This window comes from Podarcis muralis, chromosome W (genome assembly GCF_964188315.1).
Source record: "Podarcis muralis chromosome W, rPodMur119.hap1.1, whole genome shotgun sequence".
Classification (NCBI taxonomy): domain Eukaryota; kingdom Metazoa; phylum Chordata; class Lepidosauria; order Squamata; family Lacertidae; genus Podarcis; species Podarcis muralis.
Genome location: NC_135674.1, coordinates 24,601,572 through 24,624,608, shown reverse-complemented (window position 1 = coordinate 24,624,608; position 23,037 = coordinate 24,601,572). Strand labels below are relative to the sequence as shown.

Genomic DNA, 23,037 nt, shown 5'->3' with positions numbered 1-23,037 from the left:
CTAGGCTCTGGACACCAGGCTATAGCCGGATTTTCTGGAGCTCCCGTGGCGCTTTGGCAACAATTGATAATTAAGAGGGGGAGTAGTTTACATTTCCCCTTCTGCTTTCAGGTCTTATGAGAAGGCCTGGACTGATTTCTTAGCGCTTAGCTGGCAGTCCTCTGCTATTCAGAGGAACTTGCCTCCATTCTCTGAGCAGCACCTGCAGTAATTGGCCTACCTGCTGCAGATCGGACGCACTGTTAAATCTACCAGAATTCAGTCCGCTGCAATGTCTGCTAGAGTAAAGCTTTAATTTTTCAGAGACCCTTCTAAAAGTGTGTCGTGCGCAGGGTCTCGGAAGGTTGGAAAAGACTCCAGCCTTCACAGGACTGCAGGCAGGAAGCCGGTCAATTTTGACCTATGCAGTATCCGCAACAAGTTAAGGCTTGTCTCCTGGTTCTAGATCTAGACGAGACTTCTTTCAGTATTCCATTGTAATTTTGGTGTGCTGAGGGTTGGAGAAATTGTGTTGGAGCCAGTACCGGGCTGAGAGTTTGGAGGCTTATTGCCTCAGGTTTTTTCCTTATCTGCTTTGTAGCTTGTCATAAGTGTCTGGAGCTTTAAGTCAGACCTAGTGAGCAGGGTTGCCATCATCAGACTTCCAGTCACAGGTAAGGTGGGCCCTTGCCCTGTTATTGGATACCAGAAATATTTGGCTTTTCGTTCCCCTGCGGGGCTGGCTCGATCCTAGAAGTTGCTGGTTCTCATGGGTTGCTCCTTCAGGATATATGTGTTTCTCTTTTGGAGTTGAGACTTGTAGTGCGCAACTCCAAGACTGACTAGCTGGGTCGGGGGGAGGTTGTCCGCCTCCCAGTGACTGGGGAGGTGAGCCCGTGCCCGGTCAAGGATGTAAGGAAGTACTTGGCCTTGAGACCTCCTGGGGTTGGCCCCCTACTCATGCATGAAATGGTGCGACACTAGTTCACAAAAGTCATGCTGTCAGGGGCTCAGGGACTGAGCCACAGGAGAAGGAGGAGATGGAGAGCGAAGGGGAACAATCGGAGGGGAGCGCAGGAGGGTGTGACAGTGACCAGGGAGATTCCCTGAGTCTCTCCAGCGAATCAGAAGATTCCCAGAAGGAGGCCCCCAGGGTCAGGGCAAGGGGGGCCAGTGGGGAGTTGCCAAGTGGCAGCTGGAAATCAGGGGTAGCTTCCCCACCAGAGCGCAGCGGGGGGGGGGGGAGAATCCCACAGATTAGAACAAAAGCCTCCACCTGCAGGAGGAGGGAGTGAGGCAGGACTGACCACGCCTCCGTCAGAGAGTGGAGGGGCGGAGGAGAGAGCAGGGCCGTCCAGCCTCCCGGAAGGAGAAAGCAGTGAAGGGAGCAGTGTAGCCGTTAGGAGGAAAGTGGGCGGCTGCGCGCGCGCGCCAAGTTCAAAGGTAGAGGCGCGAGGGACAGCAGAAAATCCGGATTGGAAGCCAGGTCCCAAAGCCCGCCGGAGACAGGGGGAGGAGTCAGAAGAATCCGCCTCCGAAGAGTCCAGGAGGGTTGGGACCCCAGAGGGCAGGAGGACCCGGAGGCGTAAGGAGCAGAGGGAGGAAAGGAAGAGGTGGAGCAAAGCTCAGGTATTGAACTGGTGTAAAGGAGGGGCGGATTCAGACGGGACTTCGCCGGTCTAAGGACTCAGATGTAGCGCTGCGCGCCACGGATGTCAAACCAACAATGAACCACAATAAAGACTTTTGTTTATAAAGAGCAACTGGCGTTGGTCCTTTGTGAGCTGGGACCTGAGGCAGCCGCTGACAGTAAGTCCCGTCTCAATAAAAATTAACCCTCGCAGCGCGAGTTGGCGCGGAGAGGGGCAAGACTTGGTGTTTTGCGAGCTCACGAAGAGAGGGAAAGATGACTACAGAAGGGAAGATGGCACAGCTGGAAAAAGCGGTTGAGGCGCTTTACGCAGAGCTGGAAGTTTCCAGGAAGAGAGAGGAGGAAGCAGCGAAGTTCTGCGAGGATCTGTGAACCAGGTGGGAAAAATTGGGCAAGGAAGGGCTGCCGGGACCCAGACCGGAGGGAGTTGGCCTCGGAAAGCGGGGGGGCAGCATTGTCGCCCATTTTGATGGAAACCTACAGCAGTATCCGAATTTCAGAGCAGATGTAGTTTTCGCGCTCAAACTGCTGCGGAAGGACTTTAGAGATGAGGAGGAAAAAGTGGGATTTATCATAACGCACTTGCATGGAGAAGCAAGATCCTGGCTGCGCAATTTATGGCGCGACAATGATCCCGCCCTCCAGAATTCAGACGCTTTCATAGCGGCTATGGACGCTTGTTTCCAGTCTACCACAGATGTAGACGTGGCTAGAAGAGAGATGCACGGCTTAAGGCAGGGCAAAGCAACAGTAAGACAATATCACTCCCGCTTTTTTGCGTTGGTAAACACGCTACGCTGGCAAAAAGACTCTGCAGCAGTGAGGGATCTGTTCTGGGAGGGGCTAAACGCTTCCGTGAAAGATGAGCTGGCCAGGGGAGATAGACCTAGCACCACGGCAGAAGTCGTTCAGAGAGCGCTCACGATAGGAGTGAGAATGGAGGAACGCCCCTGGGGCAGAGATGAGGGTCGCTTCACACGCACACCGGCCAGAGCACCTCCCTTCATGCCCAGGGAGAGTGGAAGCACAAAATCCACGCCTCCATTGGGGGAGGGAGAAGAACCGATGGAGTTGGGCAGCGTTAAGGCTCAGACAGCGACCAGAGCCCCAACACCAGGAGCAGCCAAGACGAAAACTCCTAGAGGGAGCAGGAAGTGCTTCATATGCGACAGTGCACAGCACCTGGCTAAAGAGTGTCCCCAGAGGATCCAGAAGCACACTGCAGCCTCAGCAACAGTAAAAGGAGATTTTCAGCAGGGGGAGGAGCAGCAGGGAAACGGCCAAGCCTGGTTGGAATCAGAGGCACTGGGGCCCAGCCAGGCACGTTTCTGAAGCAGTCCCCAGAGATTCTGCAGCCCACAGACCCCCTCCCGCCCAAACCAGTGGTGCAACTCACTGCATCACTCCAGTTGCCCAATGGATTCACCCTGGAAGTCCCCATTACCATTGACTCTGGTAGCAATGCAGACTTTGTGGGGGTGGACTTCATCAAGCAGCACCGCATAGCGCTTCTACCGGCCACGATGCCACTGAACGTCGTCACAGTCGATGGCAGGAAGCTGCTAGGAGGGCAAGTGGTACAGTAAACACCACCTATGGTGATGCAAATTGGGAATCATCGCGAAGTCATCAGTTTTAACGTCACCCACCTATCAGACACGCCCATAGTGTTGGGCATGAGTTGGCTGGATAGGCACAGCCCGGGATTGGCTTGGTACCAGCGCCAATTGACCTTCGGCTCCTCCTACTGCGCGGAACACTGCATCCAGCCCAGCCAAGAGGGGGAGGGGCAGGAGGATGAACCAGAGCTACACCTCAGCATGGTGCAGGCGGTACCAGACAAGTACAAGGAGTTTTTGGAAGTCTTCTGCGAGAAGGAAGCTGACAAGCTGCCTCCCCATCGGCCCTACGACTGCGCGATTGACCTCCTGCCGGGGGCGACGCTGCCGACGGGAAAGCTGTATTCCATGTCTGAGGACGAAAGGAAAGAACTCAGGGAGTTCATAGAGCTCAACTTGAAGCGGGGATTCATCCAAGAGTCCAAAGCAGTGGGGGGCAGTCCCGTGTTCTTCGTGATGAAAAAAGACACGCCCCAAAAGAGGCTTGTAGTTGATTTCAGGGTCATAAACTCGAGGACAAAGCCCACGACATTCCCCATGCCCAAGATCGACGACCTACTAGCGACGGTGAGGAAGGGGAGAATCTTCACCAAGCTGGATCTGCGAGGCGCATACAATCTGATACGCATGCGGGAGGGCGATGAGTGGAAGACGGCCATGTTTACGCCCTTAGGCACCTATGAATACAAAGTTATGCCTTTTGGCCTCCAAAATGGCTCTCACACGTTCCAAGCATTTATGAACCACGTGTTAGCGGGACTCCTATACAAGAAGTGCGTCTGCTTCCTCGACGACATCCTGGTCTTCTCGGAATCGCAGGAGGCTCACGAAGGGGACGTCAAGGAGGTCCTGCAGAGACTACGGGAGCACAGGCTTTACGCCAAGCTGGAAAAGTGCCAGTTCGACGTGAAGGAAGTGGATTTCCTGGGCTACAAGCTGTCAGACAAGGGACTCGCCATGGACAGCAACAAGGTCCGCTCGGTGCTGGACTGGAAGAGCCCGCGCAATAGGAAGGAAGTCCAGAAGTTCGTCGGTTTCGCCAACTTCTACCGCAAGTTCATCAAGGGCTTTGCGAAGGAGACGGCGGCTATCACGGACACCCTCAGCTCCAAGAAAAAGAAGTTCATCTGGACGGACCAAGCGGAGCAGTCTTTTCAGAGACTCAAGCGTCTCTTCGCGTCTGAGGAACAGCTGCTTCACGTCAACCCCGGCAGACCGCTGAGGATCGAGACTGACGCATCAGACAGAGCGGTGGGGGCGGTCCTGTTACAGGAAGATCCGCAAGGGAACTGGAGGCCCTGCGCATTTTACTCCAGGAAGCTCAGCAAGTCGGAGCAGAACTACACAATCTGGGACAGGGAGTTGCTGGCCATTCATGCAGCCTTCAAAGCGTGGCGGCACTTCCTCATTGGAGCCAGACACACCGTGCAAGTCCGCACAGACCATAAGAACCTGGAGTACTGGCGCACAGCGAGGTTCCTGAACCAAAGACACATCTGTTGGGCGGAGTTCTTTGCGGATTTCGACTTCAGGATAGAATACATCCCGGGAGACAACAACGTCATGGCAGATGCCCTTTCCAGGAAACCGCAGTATCTGGAGGAAGCGGCGCCGGCGGCAGCTAAACACATTTTCACACCGGCAGTGTGGAAGTGCTCGGCAGCCACCGTTGACCTGGACGCGGTACGTCGCGCGTTACAGACGGATCCATTCGCACAATCCAAGATGGAAGAGGTGCGACGGCGCAGCGAAGGACGCCGAGTTCCAGATCCGTAACGGACTGCTCATCCGCAAAGGGACTCTATACGTGCCGGGAGACGAACTCCGCGCGAAAGTCCTGCAGCAGTTACACGACGCACCCAGCGCTGGACATTTCGGCAAGGACAAGACAGCGGAATTAGTAGCCAGAGACTTTTGGTGGCCCAAGATGAGGGGTGAAGTGGAGGATTACGTCGCTCGGTGTGACACTTGCCAAAGGGCCAAACCAGTACACAGGGCGCCGGCGGGACTGCTGGAACCGCTTCCGACGCCGTTTGAACCGTGGGAGAGAGTGGCCCTGGACTTTGTCACAGATTTACCCAGCTCGAGAGGCAAAACAGCGGTGCTCGTAGTAGTAGACCTGTTCACCAAGATGGCGCATTTCATTCCTTGCGCGAAGGTGGCCACGGCGGAACAAACCGCCAAGCTGTTCATAGACCACGTGTTCAGAGTTCACGGATTGCCGAGGTCCATCCTATCCGACAGGGGGCGCCAGTTCATCTCGAATTTCTGGCAGAAGCTGCTGGGCATCCTGAACGTCAAGATCAACTTAGCGTCGGCACGACATCCGCAGACCAACGGACAAGCAGAGAGGGTCAACGCCATCATGCAGCAGTACTTGCGCTGCTACGCGAATCAACAACCCTCGACATGGGTGGACTACCTACCGCTGGCCGAGTTTGCCTACAACAACACGAAGCACGCGTCGACAGGGGTGACGCCGTTCTTCGCCAACAATGGGCGGCATCCCAGAACCTTCCCGGGTTTGGAGACGACAGGGGAGGGGGAGCCACAGGGGGCAGAGCACTTGGCAGCAGAATTGCAGGAGGTCCACGAGCAACTCCGAAGGAACTTAGAACTCGCAAAACACGCCTACAAAGTGCAGGCAGACAGGCACAGGAGAGTCGGGGAAGACATCCAGGTGGGGGACTGGGTATGGTTAGCAGCCCAGGCAGTGCCAGCCAGAACGTTAGCTAAGAAGAAGCTTGGGCACAAGCAGCTAGGGCCTTACCAAGTCGAGGCACAAATCAACCCAGTAGCTTTCCGGTTGACCCTTCCGGAGGGTTCCAGAATGCACCCGGTCTTTCATAGGTCGGTGCTTACACCCTACAAGGCACCACACAGGTTTCAGGCGCCAGGGACCGCACCAGACCCACGCAGACAATCACCCACAGGGGGGGAACCACGAAGGGCGACACCAATCAACGAGGTCACGGAGATTTTGGACTCGAGATGGGGGGAGGAGGGAGTTGAATATCTCCTTGCCGAGGAAGGTACCCCGGCAAGCGTCAACAGGTGGGTACCGGACTATGCCCTGGAGGAGCGCTATCTCAAAGACGAGTTTCATGCTCTCTTCCCCCAAAAACCCATGCCGGCAGATTTTTTCGACGACTGGCTTTTCACACCCACACTTTCGGCCAGCACGTTCCAGGGGTTCTCATCAGACGAGGAGCCGGAGCCGGGCTGGAGCACACCAAGGGGATCTTGTTCGGGGGTAGACACTGACCGTTCCTATTGGTGGGACGATCAGCCGGAGGAGGAATGGAGACGAAAATGGTTGAAGGGACCTTGGCACGCAGCTCCCGACGTACCGGAGGGTGGGGAGGACATGGACGTGTGGGGTGAGGATCAGGGGTTTGAGCACGAATACAAAGAGATGGAAGCGGAGGAGATAGACGTCGATGAGCACAGTATGGACTGGTTGAATCCAGAGGGAGGGCTGCACGACGGGGGCATCAAACAGTATCCAGCTCTCGCCCCCCAAGCACTGGAGCGCCCGGAACCCACGCCCGGAGAGGGGGAGGGGGGAAGGGGGGGCTTCGAGGGGGGGATGGATGTCAGGGGCTCAGGGACTGAGCCACAGGAGAAGGAGGAGATGGAGAGCGAAGGGGAACAATCGGAGGGGAGCGCAGGAGGGTGTGACAGTGACCAGGGAGATTCCCTGAGTCTCTCCAGCGAATCAGAAGATTCCCAGAAGGAGGCCCCCAGGGTCAGGGCAAGGGGGGCCAGTGGGGAGTCGCCAAGTGGCAGCTGGAAATCAGGGGTAGCTTCCCCACCAGAGCGCAGCGGGGGGGGGAATCCCACAGATTAGAACAAAAGCCTCCTCCTGCAGGAGGAGGGAGTGAGGCAGGACTGACCACGCCTCCGTCAGAGAGTGGAGGGGCGGAGGAGAGAGCAGGGCCGTCCAGCCTCCCGGAAGGAGAAAGCAGTGAAGGGAGCAGTGTAGCCGTTAGGAGGAAAGTGGGCGGCTGCGCGCGTGCGCCAAGTTCAAATGTAGAGGCGCGAGGGACAGCAGAAAATCCGGATTGGGAGCCAGGTCCCAAAGCCCGCCGGAGACAGGGGGAGGAGTCAGAAGAATCCGCCTCCGAAGAGTCCAGGAGGGTTGGGACCCCAGAGGGCAGGAGGACCCGGAGGCGTAAGGAGCAGAGGGAGGAAAGGAAGAGGTGGAGCAAAGCTCGGGTATTGAACTGGTGTAAAGGAGGGGCGGATTCAGACGGGACTTCACCGGTCTAAGGACTCAGACGTAGCGCTGCGCGCCACGGATGTCAAACCAACAATGAACCACAATAAAGACTTGTTTATAAAGAGCAACTGGCGTTGGTCCTTTGTGAGCTGGGACCTGAGGCAGCCGCTGACACATGCGTAAGGCCATCTCTGCTTGTGGGATCTCGGCCTCTGGTTTCGCCCCTCATTCCTTTCGCATAGGTGCAGCGACTATGGCGGCCCATTGGGGCTTCTCAGCCGCCAGGATCAAGGATTTGGGACATGGAAATCGGATGCTTTCAAGTGTTATGTGCGAAAGAAATGCTGAGTTTGGTACTAATGCTTGTTTGTTTCAACCCTTGTAGATCCCATGCTGGTCCGCATCTGGTTAGTGGGACACAGCATCGTTCAGTGGGCTGGCAGCAGAGCGAGGCAGTCTGCAAGGGGAGCGTGTCTCGGCCTCCCACAGCATATGCAAGTGTCATGGTTTTCCAGATGCGGAATGTCATGGGGAGAGTTTATGCCGCTGATTGGTCGCCGGCTGCTCTCAGACCTCCCCACCCCATGGCCATAGTGGTGCAGCTGGGGGAAAATGATGTGGCAACTATTGATTGCCTTGCTTTGCGTACCTCAATCCAAAAAGGGATTTGGAGGCATTGGCAGCCTTATTACCTTCAGTGAGAATAATTTGGTCTCACCTGTTGCAGAGGCAAACCTGGCGCGGTGTTTCCCGCCCGGAGGCCGCTGTAAGGGCCAGGAAGCGCATTAACTCTGCTGTTTGCGGGAAGGTATTGGAGCTGGGTGGTTTGGTGATTTCACACCCAGACATTAATTTTAAGGCTGAGGCCCATTACTGGGCAGATGGAGTGCACCTCTCCAATTTGGGGAATGATGTTTGGCTGGATGTGGTGGCTACTAAATTGGGTTCATGGTTGGGTTTGTGAGTGGTTGGCGGCGAGCGTTAGAGCTCGTGTGGCGGTTAGGCATTGGTTATAATATGCTGGTGGTGGAGGGCTCAGGCTGGGCCTGCCCCTCCTATTGCGCTGAAGGGAATTCCGTTAAAGGAATCCTGGGGCTTGCCACGATTTCGTCCAATCCCTGTTATGGGACCAGGGCCGCCCAATCCCTGTTACGGGAATCCTTGTTATAGGACCGGGCAGGCAAGCTTTCGGGGAGCTGCTGGGGTGAGCGGCGTGGGTCCGACGCTTAGCTCAAGTGACCCCCCAGTTTGACTTTCTCTTCTACTGGCTACCGATCGGACCTCGGGATGTCAGTTCTGTCCCAGGCGGGGGGACAGATAGTCATAACCAATGTCTAAACAACCACTCACTGATTTTGTATTTTAATAAAGTTGTGGCCAAAATAGTGCCCAAAAACCAAAACTAAAATTACGTGTTATGTGTGAAGTTATTTGAGGGGTGGCCTGGGGACCTACACACGCAACAAACCTGTTAGGCAGGCTAGGATGAGAGTGACTGGACCCAACATCAAACAGTGCACTTCATGACTGAGTGGGGATTTGCACTCGGATCTCCCAGGTCCTCCTAGTCCAGAATTCTAGCCACTATACACCCCCCTCTCTCTACCCCTTCTCCCTTTCTCAACTCTTCAGCCATCAACTGCAACAGACAGGGCTTCTGTCAGTCTTCCTGTCAGTCACTCTGGCTCTAAGAGAGTTTTCATTGCATTCTTTGGCTCATCTATGCCTTGATGCTTTGACGACCTTCCTAGCAGCCCCCTTCACTCTCCAGGCATGGCTGCTGTCCTAACAGCATTATGCTGAGGGCTCTTTTAAATGCTGGAAATGCTTCCCTTATCTTTGCTTTGCTGGGAGTGGGGGGAGTGTTGGAATCCCCCCCCCCCATACATGAGATGCACCACTGTGTTCCTGTGGAGAGCCGTTTGCGGTCTGTGGGTGCATAAAAAAACAAAAAGAGCCCTATTGCGTGGCGAGTTCCCGCCCCCCCCCAAAGTGGAAATAAAGACACATGACACAATTATTTCAGGTTAATGGGCTAAATATGGCCACAACTTTATTGGTTACAGGTGATGAGCGGTATTGGCTTAGGCATTGGTCCTAACCGACTATCCGGCTTCAGCCCGTCCGCTTGAGGGTTAACCACCAGTAGGGGGAGTCCTGCTGATGCACATCAACTCGGGAACCGCCCCCCCCGGGTCACCGCTCAGGGGCGTGCCTTAGGCCCTCACCTCCATAGGCTTCGGACAGGGCCACGCCCCCCGGAATCCTTTATCGGACTACCCTTCAATATGCGGGGCAGGTGATGGCGCTTCCTCCCCTCTTCCATCTACAGAACAATACCAATACCAATGCCTAACCGCCAATACCCAGAATGTTGTGACGATTTGCTACGAGGTAGGCGGCTATAAATAGGGCTGGTCACGCTCCCTGAGCCAGCGATTGGCTGTCCAGGGGCTAACGCGGCCGGGGATTCCCTCAGTCGCCCGCAACTCCACCTCCTTTGTAGGCAGAAGTGGCTTTGCTGGATCAGAGGAAAAGCCCGTCTAGTCCAAACTCACAAGCCCACTCCTGCTGCTTCTCCTCTAGCTGTGGGCTTCAGAGGTAGAGTGCCTCTGTTCCTGGAAGCTCTATATTGCTATGCTGAGTAATAGTAAGAGATGCTGTTGTTCTCCTCCAACAATTGGTGTAATCTGCTTCCCAGCCCTGCAGGCTACTTGTCCGTGTAGCATCGGCTGCCTGCAAATTTCAGCAACGGAGTAAACATGATGTGAAGAAGTTCCCACCAGCATTCTCAAATGAGTTGATTCAAAGCTCTCCCTCCATCTGCTTTCTCTCCTAGGCCACAATCATCTTGGATAACTCCTTCCTGCTCCTTTCCTTGTTGGCGTTTTAAAAAATAAATAAACAAATAAACAAATGATTAAAGATTTCTTAGTTTACAAAAAAACCGTGCCTTGTCTCTTTTGTCAAGTTGTGTTTTCTACAGATCAGTTTCATTTGTTGTGAGACATTAGTGTTGCATGCAGTGTTGGGTTAGGAAGAACAGAGGGGGAAAGAGGGGGAGGGTGGGGTCAGGTGGCAATGCTTCTCTTCTACTTAGTGTACAGGGGAAACTCGGGAAATTAGAATATCGTGGAAAAGTTCATTTATTCAAGTAATTCAACTTAAAAGGTGAAACTAATATATGAGATAGACTCATGACATGCCAAGTGAGATATGTCAAGCCTTTATTTGTTATGATTGTGATATTATGGCGTACAGCTGATGAAAACCCCAAATTAACAATCTCAGAAAATTAGAATATGAAATGAAATCAGCAAAACAAGGATTGCAAACAGAGCAATATTTGACCTCTGAGAAGTAGAAGTTTCACCTTTTAAGTTGAATTACTGAAATAAATGAACTTTTCCACGATATTCTAATTTCCCAAGTTTCCCCAGTATGTGTGGGGTTTTGTGTCAGCATCACTTGTGTGGGTTCACTTACTATTCCCTTGTTGCATTTCCTTGGTGGTGAGAGAGGTTGGGGGGTGACCTAGGGTGTGGTTGGTGGTCTTTGGTTGGCTGCAGGGAGATTTGTTGTTGTGTGTGAGTGGGCACCTAGGGTACAAATAACCAGAAACCTCATCAATCTACCGTATTTTTCGCTCTATTGGACGCACCGGACCACAGGACGCACCTAGTTTTTAGAGGGGGAAATCAAGGGAAAAAATATTATTCCCCCCCCCCCAGCCCCAAAGAGCAACGGACAGGCTGCACACAGCCTGTCCACTTCTCCCAGACCTTCTCGGGGCTGCGGGGGAAACCCGGGTTCCCTCCCCCAGCCCCAAAGAGCAAAGAAGCCAAGACAGCGCGCGGGGTCCATAGCCGCACAACCTCTCCAGCCAGGAGCTAAACCTCTCCAGTGCAGCTAAAGAAGAAGACAAGGCAGCAAGCGCGATCCATCCCGCTCGCTGCCTTGGCTTCTTCTTTAGCCTTGCGCAGCATCTTTAGTCTTGTGCAACGGGATGGATTGCGCATGCTGTCCACCGGGGCTGGACTAGATGACTCCTGGGGTTCCCTTCCAACCCTGCAATTCTATGACCTCAGAAGGTGTTTGGGGTCTCCACCACTGGAGGCTTTTAAGCAGCGGTTGGGGCACCATCTGCCTGGCGTTCTTTAGCTGTGATTCTTACATTGTGAGGGGGCTGGGCTAGATGACCCTCGGGTGGCCCTCCCAACTCTATACAGTCCTACAGTTCTGCGGCAGGAGATCCACAGCCACTTCACACAATGCCCACTCCCAATTTTCATTGGAGAGACATGTGGCTTCACTGTCTAGGTAGGTACCCCCCTACCTGCCACACTTCCCCCACCCCACTTAAGCTGGGGGGGGAATCCGCTGAAGCCTCCAGCAGCGGAGGATCCATGGTCCCCTTCCTTCCCTCCTCCGTAGTTGCTTTGAAGGAGGAAAGTGGGAGAGGAGCTGCTTACACGAGTGTAAGCTGCCCCCCTCCCACTTTCCTGCTTCAAAGCAATCACGGAGGAGGAATCCTCTGCAGCCTCCAGCAGCGGAGGATCCATGGTCCCCTTCCTTCCCTCCTCCGTAGTTGCTTTGAAGGAGGAAAGTGGGAGAGGAGCTGCTTACACGAGTGTAAACTGCCCCCCTCCCACTTTCCTGCTTCAAAGCAATCACGGAGGGGGGAATCTGCTGAAGCTTCCAGCAGCGGAGGATCCATGGTCCTCTTCCTTCCCTCCTCCGTAGTTGCTTTGAAGGAGGAAAGTGGGAGAGGAGCTGCTTACACGAGTGTAAGCTGCCCCCCTCCCACTTTCCTGCTTCAAAGCAATCACGGAGGGGGGAATCTGCTGAAGCCTCCAGCAGCGGAGGATCCATGGTCCTCTTCCTTCCCTCCTCCGTAGTTGCTTTGAAGGAGGAAAGTGGGAGAGGAGCTGCTTACACGAGTGTAAGCTGCCCCCCTCCCACTTTCCTGCTTCAAAGCAATCACGGAGGGGGGAATCTGCTGAAGCCTCCAGCAGCGGAGGATCCATGGTCCTCTTCCTTCCCTCCTCCGTAGTTGCTTTGAAGGAGGAAAGTGGGAGAGGAGCTGCTTACACGAGTGTAAGCTGCTCCCCTCCCACATTGCCGCTTCAAAGGGAACCCGGGAGGAGGGAATCTGCTGCAGCTTCCCCCACCTCCCGCAGAAGCCGCACGCTCTTTAAAGGGGCGGTGCGGCTTCTCCTGGGTTTTCTGGGAGGTGGGCGGATTCCCCCACCTCGTAGAAAAGCCTGCAGGAGCCGCACAGCCTTTAAAGAGGGCGCCGCTCTTGGGGGCTTTTCCCCCAGGAGGGAGAAGGGACTGCTACAGCCAGTCAGTCCCTTCTCCCTCCTGGAGAAAAGCCCGCAAGAGCGCACGAAGCTTGTGTGCGGCTCTTGAGGGCTTTTCCCGCCTGCCTCCCCCCTGCATTCGCTCCATAGGACGCACACACATTTTCCCTTGCTTTTTAGGAGGGAAAAAGTGCGTCCTATGGTGCGAAAAATACGGTATACCTCCACAACTACAACCCCTCGTGGCGACAAATCAACAAATACCCGAGGAGATGCAACAACACCAAATGCTCCTTTCCTTGTTGATACGATGTCCCGCAGCCAAAGTAGTGTGTGAAATGATATGGGTCTGCCTGCAACTGTTAGGCCACCCGTATTTGTGTTATGGCTATGCTGCAAAGACTCCCTGCCTTCTCTTACACACACACACCCCATTTTGGTTGTAGGCTTCTGTCTCCCACGTTTTGAAATGTGTTGGGGAGGGGGCTTTACTGGGTTGTTTTTCACCTTTATTATGCATTTTGTGTTTCTATATTGCGATTTTTATGTTGGAACCAGTGCTTTTTTCTATTAAAAAAATGTTTGGGGTACTCTCATTTTGACTCAAGAAAATGACCATTTTATAGTTCAAATCGGGGAAAATAAATGCAGTACAGTAAATGGAGAAAAGTGCAAAGATTCACAAAATGTTTCGGGGTGTGCGTACCCCTGCATCCCCCCAGAAAAAAGCACTGGTTGTAACTGAGACCTGTGGGTATAGGGTGGTATAACAACAACAACAACAAGGTCTGCCCCTCTCCTTCTCTTCTAGGTTCAGGCGACTGAGGGACACGGCAGCCCGCAAGAAGAAGGGGACCCGCAAAGTCCCCAAGAAGTCCAGGGTTGCTGTAGGCCCACGTGAGGAAATGCTTCCTTTTCATTTTGGAGCGTAAGGAGGGGTGGCCTTAATGCTCTAATACTCAACTGTGGAAAATAAGTAGAAATGAACTAACCTGCCCCCATGTCCTTTCCTTCTTCTCTTGTTGCAGATGGTTCAGAGACTGGCAGGGTCTGGGCATCGCCTGTGGTTAGTATTTGAGAAAACAGCACAGTACATACGAAATCCCTCACCCCCCATTTTGGCGGTCTCAGATGCAGAGAAGCCCTCCTGCCATGAACTGACAGCCTGACTCTTGCCATTTCAACAACTGGAGAAGGATGAGATGTTGCTCTGCTGCGTGCTGGAGAAAAGGACAGGTTGAGGTACTCCAAAAAGATGGCCGTCAAGGCAATTGTGGTGAGTGAGAGGTTGCATGAGGTATCCTGGGGTGAGGGGGGCAGGAGAGCTGGGGATGGGATTGGGGGGATGCTGGGCAGAAGGAAGGCCTGGTGGGGTTTGGCCAAGAGAAGGGTTGTGCAGGCATTTGGCATGAAATTGCCAATTCCTGCACTGAGTTTGGGGTTGGAGGAATCCCCCTGATGTCCGTAGGGAACTGACGTTTTTCCCCTCCGCCCTCTGTTCTCTATCAGGATCTCATGGGACGGATTGCGTGCTTTACGCAGCCTGAATTGGCCCTTGCTATGGCTCTGGAAGCCCTTTACCAACTGAGGTATACCGGGTTTTTTGAGCTTGACGAGGAGCTGGCGGGGGGGGGGGGGAGGGGAGCAGAATGTGGAAAGGTGTTACCAGACCTTGCCACTGCAGTGAATTCGATTGGAAGAATTGCTTACAATTTCTTGGGTTTCTTGCGTTCAAAAAGCTTTATTCATGCAGCAACTATTTACAGGATGAGTGGAGATGTGAGAGAGAAAATAGAAGATATATTGTCTAGAGATGACTGCGAAATGGCTCAGCTTTTAGGGGTGGGATTAACTAAGACCTAGAGGCTTGCAACCAAGTGCCAGGTAGACTGCCACATAAACAGTGCCCTCGTGTGTTTATTTTAATTTTACCTTTATTCATTTTTACCCTGTAAAATTGATACGCTGCTTAATTGTCAAAAGTGGTTTAAGCTAACACATGCATTCACTAGAACTTCAAGAGAATGACATGTATTTGATGCTCCCCCCCCCCAATATGAGGAAGACTCCAAGGAGACAGAGTCTAAAAAGGTTTCCCTCCTTCTCTCCAGCCTCAAGAAGCCCAAATTACCACTGAAGCTCCACAGCCTGATTGTGCATGCCGCCTTTGCGGCGGTCATTGAGGTCAAAACTGAGCCCGACAAGCAGGTAAGTTGTTAGCCTTGAAATTTGACTTCTGTAGTTGTTGTTTCTTCTTCACACGCTTTAAGCATTGCTCCCATTGCTCAACATCTGATCTCTCTTTCCCCTGCTTGGCGCATCCTCTCCCTCATTGCCATTGCCTGCAGGAGTTAGAGGAACGCTATACTCTGATGCTGGGAGGCCTCCTCTGGGAGGCCCCAAGCACTAAGACCCTGAACTTGCTGATGAATGTAAGTATCTTGATGGCCTCAGTGGCTGTTTGACCTAGAAAGCTTTCATGGAGAAGCCGCCACCTAGCAGTGCACCTCTTGGGCCCTTCCCCTCTTGTAAGGCAAGCTGGCCACATGGACCAGCCAGCAAAGGCCCACTTGCCCAGACAGCCAAAGGAGGGCCTTGGATGCAGAGCTACAATTTGGGGCTGGAGGACATTGCCATTTTAGAACAGAAACGGATCTCTCTCTGAGAGTGTAAAGGGCTTCACAGTGGTCTGCCTCTTTCCCCCAGACCAGCCTCCTGATTCTGAGGTCCCCTTTCCTCCCACAGGAACTGAGAGGTTACACAACAAGTGCGATTGCAGCGGAGAGGCAACTGACAGCCAGTGGCATTAGCTGGCTGATGTCCTGTGCAAGAAGGCTCAGTTGCCTGAAGGTAAGTCTCTCACCTTTGGCACCTTCACAGCCCCAAGAGGCTCCCAGAGTGGCTTGTGAAAGGATTCCCACAGGAGGAATCACAGTCTGGTATCAGGCGCACAACACAATGTGTGTCCCTGGGATGCCGGACAAGGCTGGAGACATTTCCTGCCCTCTTCCTTGATCTTACACTTCCACCTTGGGGCCAGGCAATAGAACTCACTCATCCCATGATGGAAGCAAGTCTTCCCTGGCTTGGGTCTACTTCCATGTTCTCTTGCACCCATATTTTTTTTGGGGGGGGGGGGGAGGGTTGAGGATCAGATCAGTCATCTGATCCAGTACGGTCTTTTCTTTTCTCTACAGCAGTGTTTCCCAACCTTTTTTGGGCAAAGGCACACTTGTTTCATGAAAAAAATCTCGAGGCACACCACCATTAGAAAATGTTAAAAAATTTAACTCTGTGCCTATATAAAAAGTACAGTGGTGCCTCGCAAGACGAAATTAATTCGTTCCGCAAGTCTCTTCGTCTTGCGAGTTTTTCGTCTTGCGATGCACGGTTTCCCATAGGAATGCATTGAAAATCAATTAATGCGTTCCTAGGGAAACCGCCTTCAGACCAGGTCCGGGGACAGTCTGTCCCCCGACCTCTTCTGAAGGCTGGGGGGGGGGGGGACAAGGGCTTTTCTTCCCACTGCCAGCCTTCAGAAGGCTGTTCTGAAGGCTGGCGGTGGGAAGAAAATGTTGGGATATTTCCGTTCCACCTTAAAAGGGAGCAGGCTTTGAGAGTCACAGAGTCTGCGCATGTCCTAGTCACAGGATGTTTATGTTTGCTGTTTCCTTTCGATTTCAGTCGGTCGGAGTCACTGACTCAGAACGGTCATGTTTTTCCTTTGTTCTGTTCAACGCTAAATAAAGTCTGTAAATTATGCTCTTCTGCGGTGCAAGCTTTCTGGCTGTGGTTTCTGCTGATAAACAGTGTGCACAAGCCTGGAATGTAGCAATCCGTTTCTGAGGCTTCGTGTCGCTAACTGCTGGATCTGCCTGGCTACGGGAGATCGATGGACATCCGGCAGCCGGCTTGGGGCCATGATGGACAATATCTCCCTGGCAGTTTCCCAACAACAAGGTTTCGGGCCCAGAATCACGGCACTTACAGGAGAGTAAGACAACTGCGTCAGACTGCTGAGGTATGTGAAAAGCGAAAGCAGCGAGAGCAGAGGCTTTTCTGTGGGCCCCGGCAAGAGCTTTTGATGTCCGGCAAGGCTTAATTGGCCTGGGAGCCGAGCCAAAAGGCATCGTGATTAATGAGCTGCCACGATAAGGAGTCTTTGAAGGCATAAAGGCTCACGGCTCAAGTAAAAAGCTGGAATGGAGTTTTTCCACGCTTTTGAAGCTTCAGAGGCCACTGAGTGCCCAAAGTTAAATCGGCACAATTATCAGACCTGGGCAAAATGGTGTGAGAGTTTGCTGCGTCAGTATGGAGTCTGGCATACTGTGTCTCAAGCCCCCCCAGATCCTCTGACAGAGAAATGGGAGGCCCAGAATTCGAGGGCCATTGACATAATAGTCTTATCCGTCTCTCTGGAGGAAATTGCTACGCTTGCTGGCAACGTGACGGCACGTAAGATGTGGAATGCTTTGAAGATAGCCCACATGCCAGTCATCCCAGCTCAGAGTTGTAATGCCCAGAGTTTGACTGCATCGGAGGTCCTGGCTGTTTCCCAGAATGCGAGTGAATGCAGGGATGCTGAGGGCACCGGTTGCAAGCTGCAGGGGGAGCAGACTGTGATGTCATCCCAGGCAGCATTCCAGCCTCCAGGGGAGCCAAGGAGACGGCAGCTGAGAGCTCTGTTTCTCATGGGAACCAAGGTCATCGTCTTTGCAGAGGCCGGAAGGCCAGAGGTAAACAAAGACAGATGCCTGCAGATGGCCCGAAGCAGAAGGGGGGTGAAGAGCCCACGCCAGTGGAAAACAAGGCTTTGTTAGCTGGCACTGCTTCACCAAAGGCTAAAGGCAAGTCTCATGGCCAGGAGCAGGGGGGCAAGCTGCAAAAGCCCACGCCGGTGGAAAACAAGGTTTTGCTTGCTGCAAAGACTGCTCCAAAGGCTAAAGCCAGGTTTATTGTGGACTCTGGTGCGAGCCGCCATCTTTCAAAGGATAAGCACCTGTTTATCTCCTTCTCGCCTCAAGAAGGAGAGATCCACCTGGCTGATGGAAGGACGTTGCAAATTGCAGGAGAAGGGACTGTGAAACTTGCAAGTTTGCATACAACCATCAGTAATGTACTGTATGTTCCTGGAGCTGCGGACAATTTGCTTAGCGTCCCACAGCTGACTGGGCGTGGCTTTGAGATATCCTTCAAGAGGAGCGTCTGTGTCATCAGGAAAGGCAAAGAGGACATTTTGCATGCAAAGTTTATAGATGGTTTATTCTGTATAACTTATGATGACAATGCTGTTGTGTCTAATGCTGATTCTTGTTGTGTTGCACAAACTAACAAGGTTCTTCATGCAGGATGCATTCATGATGCACATCGAAGATTTTGTCACATGTCTTGGCAGGCGCTGGCCAAGATGCCTGGATTGGTTGAAGGTTTGAACATCAAACCTTGTAAGTATCACATGAAATGTGTATCTTGTGCAGAGAACAAGGTGAAGGTTGCTCCAAAAGGCAAAGAGTCTAGCAGGCAGGCTTCCAAACCCTACCAGCTAGTTCACGCAGACCTGGTTGGTCCTCTTGCGCCCTCTTTGGGAGGAGCAAGGTTCTTCATGGTTCTAATTGATTCTTTTTCTAGGTACATTCATGTGTTTATGCTCGAGCAGAAATCACAAGCGTTTCCTAGGTTCAAAGCATTCTGTGCTTGGCTGGAGAATGCTCACGGTAAACGTATCGGCTGTCTGTTTACCGATCGCGGCGGGGAGTTCACTTCTCAGCAGTTTGAAGCTTTCCTGACTGAGAAGGGAATCCAGCATGACATGTCAACGCCTAGATCGCCATGGATGAATGGGCTTGCGGAGCGAGCAAATCAAACGTTGCTGCAAGGAATGAAAACCTTGTTGCATGATGCCAACCTCCCTGATAAGTTTTGGGGGGAAGCTCTGTCGACGGTAGTTTATACCTATAATCGCAGACTGTCATCACCTATTGGTTGTACTCCGTACGAGAAGATGTTTGGTAAGAAACCGAACATCAAGCACCTGAGAATCTTCGGTTCTGACATGTGGGCACACTCCCCACAGAGCAACAAGCTTGGGAAGCGTGGGGCACATGGTTTGTTCATGGGGTACGAAAAAGGTGCATACAGGGTATGGATGACTGACTCTAAGTCCATAAAGTTCACAAGGAGTGTTGAGTACAATCCAAAGTGGGGGGAAAATGTGGGAATTTTCCAGAGTTACCCAGAGGAGGATGAAGGTGATGTCAAGCAAGCAGCTAAAGCTGAGGAAGCTGCTGAGGATGATGATGATGATGAGGATGAGGATGATGATGATGATGATGATGATGATGATGATGATCAGAGTTCGGATTCCAGTTCATTGGGCGGCGCTGCTGCTGATGTCAGTGAGAGTGATGACACAGCAGACTACAAGAGTGCAAAGGCCTCAGTCAGACCATCTGATGCGTCTGACAATGAACTGGAAGAACCACTGTTCACCATTGCTCATTTTTCTCCTAAGAAAGAGGAGATGAGTCCAGAAGACTTGCGTCTAGTACGTAGGTCTGAAAGGGCGACCAAAGGCAGACCTCCTAAGAGATTTGCTGATGAGTTTGCTAAGACTGCAACTGCTGTTCTTAGTAGCTCAGAGAAGGTGTGGGAACCTTCAAGCTTCAAAGAGGTTCAGGAGTTAACCTCTAAAGATGCTGAGCCTTGGCTTAATGCCATGAAGGCTGAAGTTGATTCCTTGAACAGGAACCAAACTTGGGAGCTGGTACCGGTAGTCCCAGGTATGAGACTGGTTGGCAGCAAATGGGTCTTCAAGGCCAAGACAGACCAGAATGGCAAGGTTGTCAGACACAAAGCCAGATTGGTTGCCAGAGGTTTTTCACAGGTACCAGGACAGGATTACCACGAGACCTACTCACCCACCGTCAAATATGAGAGCATTCGGCTGATGCTCAAGATCGCTGCGGAGGAGAAACTGCATGTTTCCCATCATGACATTAATACAGCTTTTTTGTACGGGATTTTGAACGAGGAGCTGTTTATGCTTCCACCTGACGGGATGCAGATACAGAAGGGAATGGTCTGTAAACTGCGGAAATCCTTATATGGTCTCAAGCAGAGTGCTAGGTGTTGGAACACAAAACTCACTGAAACGTTGCTTTCTCTAGGTTTTCACCAGGGCAAAGCTGATCCATGTGTGTTTGTCAAGGAGGAGGGGCAAAACAAACTGTATTGTTTATGTTTTGTTGATGATCTTCTGATGTTTTGGAAGAATCAGGCTTTCTATCAAAGCACCCTAGCTCAGCTGAAGGAGCACTTTGACATGAAGGATCTTGGTGAGGTATCCAACTATCTTTCTCTGCAGGTGGAGAAGGACCAAGCAGGTAATTTTCTGGTACACCAAACACAGAGAATTGCTGATGTATTAACCAGGTTGAATTTGGTTGATGCAAACCCAGCAGACACACCGATGGTGACAGGTTACCAGGTAGATAGTACTGCTGAAGCGTTTTCTGACACAACGCTGTACAGATGCGTTCTAGGCAAACTGAATTTCATTGCCAGATGTTCAAGACCTGACATAGCTGTAAGCTGTAATCTGCTTAGCAGACATGCCAACAATCCTACGGTTCAGGATTGGAAAGCTCTGAAGCGCATAGCCCGCTATTTGAAAGGGACTATGCACTACAGGCTGAGGTTCACCAGTCAGAAGACTGGAGGTCTTGAAATCTTTGCAGATGCAAGTTTTGGAAGTGACACCACAGATGGTACAAGCACTTCTGGAGTATGCTACATGTACAACCACTGCCTGTTTGACTGGTTGTGCAAGAAGCAGACGACAGTGAGCCTAAGTTCCTGTGAAGCAGAACTCAATGCTCTGTCATTTTCACTCATGGATTGTGAATGGTTGATGCAACTGTTTAAGGACATCGGGGTTTCTGTGAAATGTCCTATACAAGTGTACCAAGACAATAGATCATGTTTGGCTTTGCTGAACTCAGAGAGTTGCAAGCAGAGAACCAAGTACTTGCAGATTAAGCTACATCGTGCAAGAGAGTGTATTCAAAAGGGACTGATTCGGGTGTCCTACATGGCAGGAAATGAAATTCCTGCTGATCTGTTGTCTAAGGTTGTTAACAAAGAACAACTAAAGGTTTACACACAGAGGTTGCAATTGGGTGAACCACAGGTACTACAGGTTACACGGAAAGGGGGAGGATGTTGGGATATTTCCGTTCCACCTTAAAAGGGAGCAGGCTTTGAGAGTCACAGAGTCTGCGCATGTCCTAGTCACAGGATGTTTATGTTTGCTGTTTCCTTTCGATTTCAGTCGGTCGGAGTCACTGACTCAGAACGGTCATGTTTTTCCTTTGTTCTGTTCAACGCTAAATAAAGTCTGTAAATTATGCTCTTCTGCGGTGCAAGCTTTCTGGCTGTGGTTTCTGCTGATAAACAGTGTGCACAAGCCTGGAATGTAGCAATCCGTTTCTGAGGCTTCGTGTCGCTAACTGCTGGATCTGCCTGGCTACGGGAGATCGATGGACGTCCGGCAGCCGGCTTGGGGCCATGATGGACAATATCTCCCTGGCAGTTTCCCAACAGAAAAGCCCTTCTTCCCACCTCCCGCCCCGCAAGCTCCGGGGACAGGAGGGCTTTGCTGCCGACCGCCAGCATTTTAAAAGCCCCTGCTGTCCCGGGGCGATTTTAAAATGCTGGCGGGCGGGAGCGAAGTCTCCGCTGCCCCGAGGAGATTTTAAAATGCTGGGGGTCGGCAGCGAACGCTTCGCTCCCGCCCGCCAGCATTTTAAGATCGCCCGGGGCAGCGGAGAAGTCTCCGCTGTCCCGTGAAGGCAGGCGGGGGGAGCAAAGACTTTTGCCCCCGCCTGCCTTCAGAAGAGGTCCAGGACCTCGTTCCGATGCCGGGCGGCGGGGGGAGAGGTTCCCGCCCCACCGCCCGGCATCGGGGCATCGTTTCGATGCCCGGCGGCGGGGTGCGAGGTTCCCGCCCCACCGCCCCGCTTCGGAGCAGCGCTCCGAAGCGGGGCGGCTGGGGCAGGTGTTCCCGCCCCCCGCGCCGCTCCAGAGCACCGGGAGAAGCGATCTCCCCGCAGCCCCTTGCTTCAAAAGAGGTCCGGGGGCAGCGGGGAAGAAGCGCTGCGCTTCCCGCTGCCCCCGGACCTCTTTTGAAGCAAGGGGCGGTGGGAAGAAGCGATCTCGGGCGCCGCGGCGCACAGGCGCACTGCTCGCTCCTCTTTCCGCGCAGGCGCCTTCTCTCGCTCTTTCGCCTCCTTTTCTTTCTCTCTCGATGGTCCGCCTACAAAGGAGCGAGGGAGGCGCCCGCCATGTTTGGATTTGCATCCAGCAGGAGATGCCGCCGCCGCCCCGCCTCTCCCGCCTCCCTCCCACGGCACACCAGGCAAGGTCTCACGGCACACTAGTGTGCCGCGGAACACCGGTTGGGAAACACTGCTCTACAGCATGCTCTCGTCCCTCTGGAGCTGGCTCACTTCTGCCCCAAAGAAGGTAACACCCACAGCCTGGGGACATGGGATGCACTTTCCAGACTAAGGAGTGCCCACTCAGTAGCTGCAGCATCCTTGCTTGATGCAGACCTCCTGGGTCATGTGGCTGTGAAATCCTGCCACAGCACAAAGATGGCCAAACTGCAGGCTTGGAAGGAGTCGTTGCCACCAAAGACAGGATCCACAAAGCCTCCTTGTAAATAGGGTGGAATGGGGGCCAGGTCAATTTGGTGAATCAGTAAATGTGGCATAAATTCATCTCTCTTCTCCGTCATTCTCTTCCAGATGACATAAGACTTGATGTCAGTTTCGATTATGGGGATAAGACACAAGTTTCAAGGCTCAGCGATGATGGAGTGGCAATTTTTGCTTGCTGTTTCATTGTGTCTTGTTGCTAATTGTGATCATTGCTGTTGTTTTAGAATTCTTTCCTATGCAATATTACTTTATTATTGCTTTTAAATTGTTGCTTTTTAAATTGTCCTTGTAAAGGAAAGTGTTCTGCTAATGTTGATTGCATTCTGAATTGCTTCAAGAAGCCTCATAGCAATGAATAATATTAAGAGTAATAATTATTTTACCTGCCTTAATTATAATAAAGCATTGACATGCATATTTTAAATTAGCGGTTAAGGTCTTAAACTACACCTTTTAATAGCTTCACATCTGTATTCTTTACTGTGTTCTAGCTTATAGATTTTGATTTTAACCTACATATATATGAGAGCCAGTGTGGTGTAGT

General features: G+C 52.4%; 1 protein-coding gene across 1 annotated transcript in view; it reads left to right on the top strand.

Moving 5' to 3' along the window:
- The window catches only part of LOC144326329 (uncharacterized), a 105,240-nt gene extending 82,651 nt beyond the window's left edge, over window positions 1–22,589 (top strand). The window contains exons 8-10 of the mRNA XM_077922869.1: window positions 14,886–14,982; window positions 15,520–15,624; window positions 22,581–22,589. Of these exons, the coding sequence (XP_077778995.1) occupies window positions 14,886–14,982; window positions 15,520–15,624; window positions 22,581–22,589 (211 nt within the window). The remainder of the gene's footprint in view (window positions 1–14,885; window positions 14,983–15,519; window positions 15,625–22,580) is intronic.
- The last annotated feature ends 448 nt before the right edge of the window (window positions 22,590–23,037 follow it).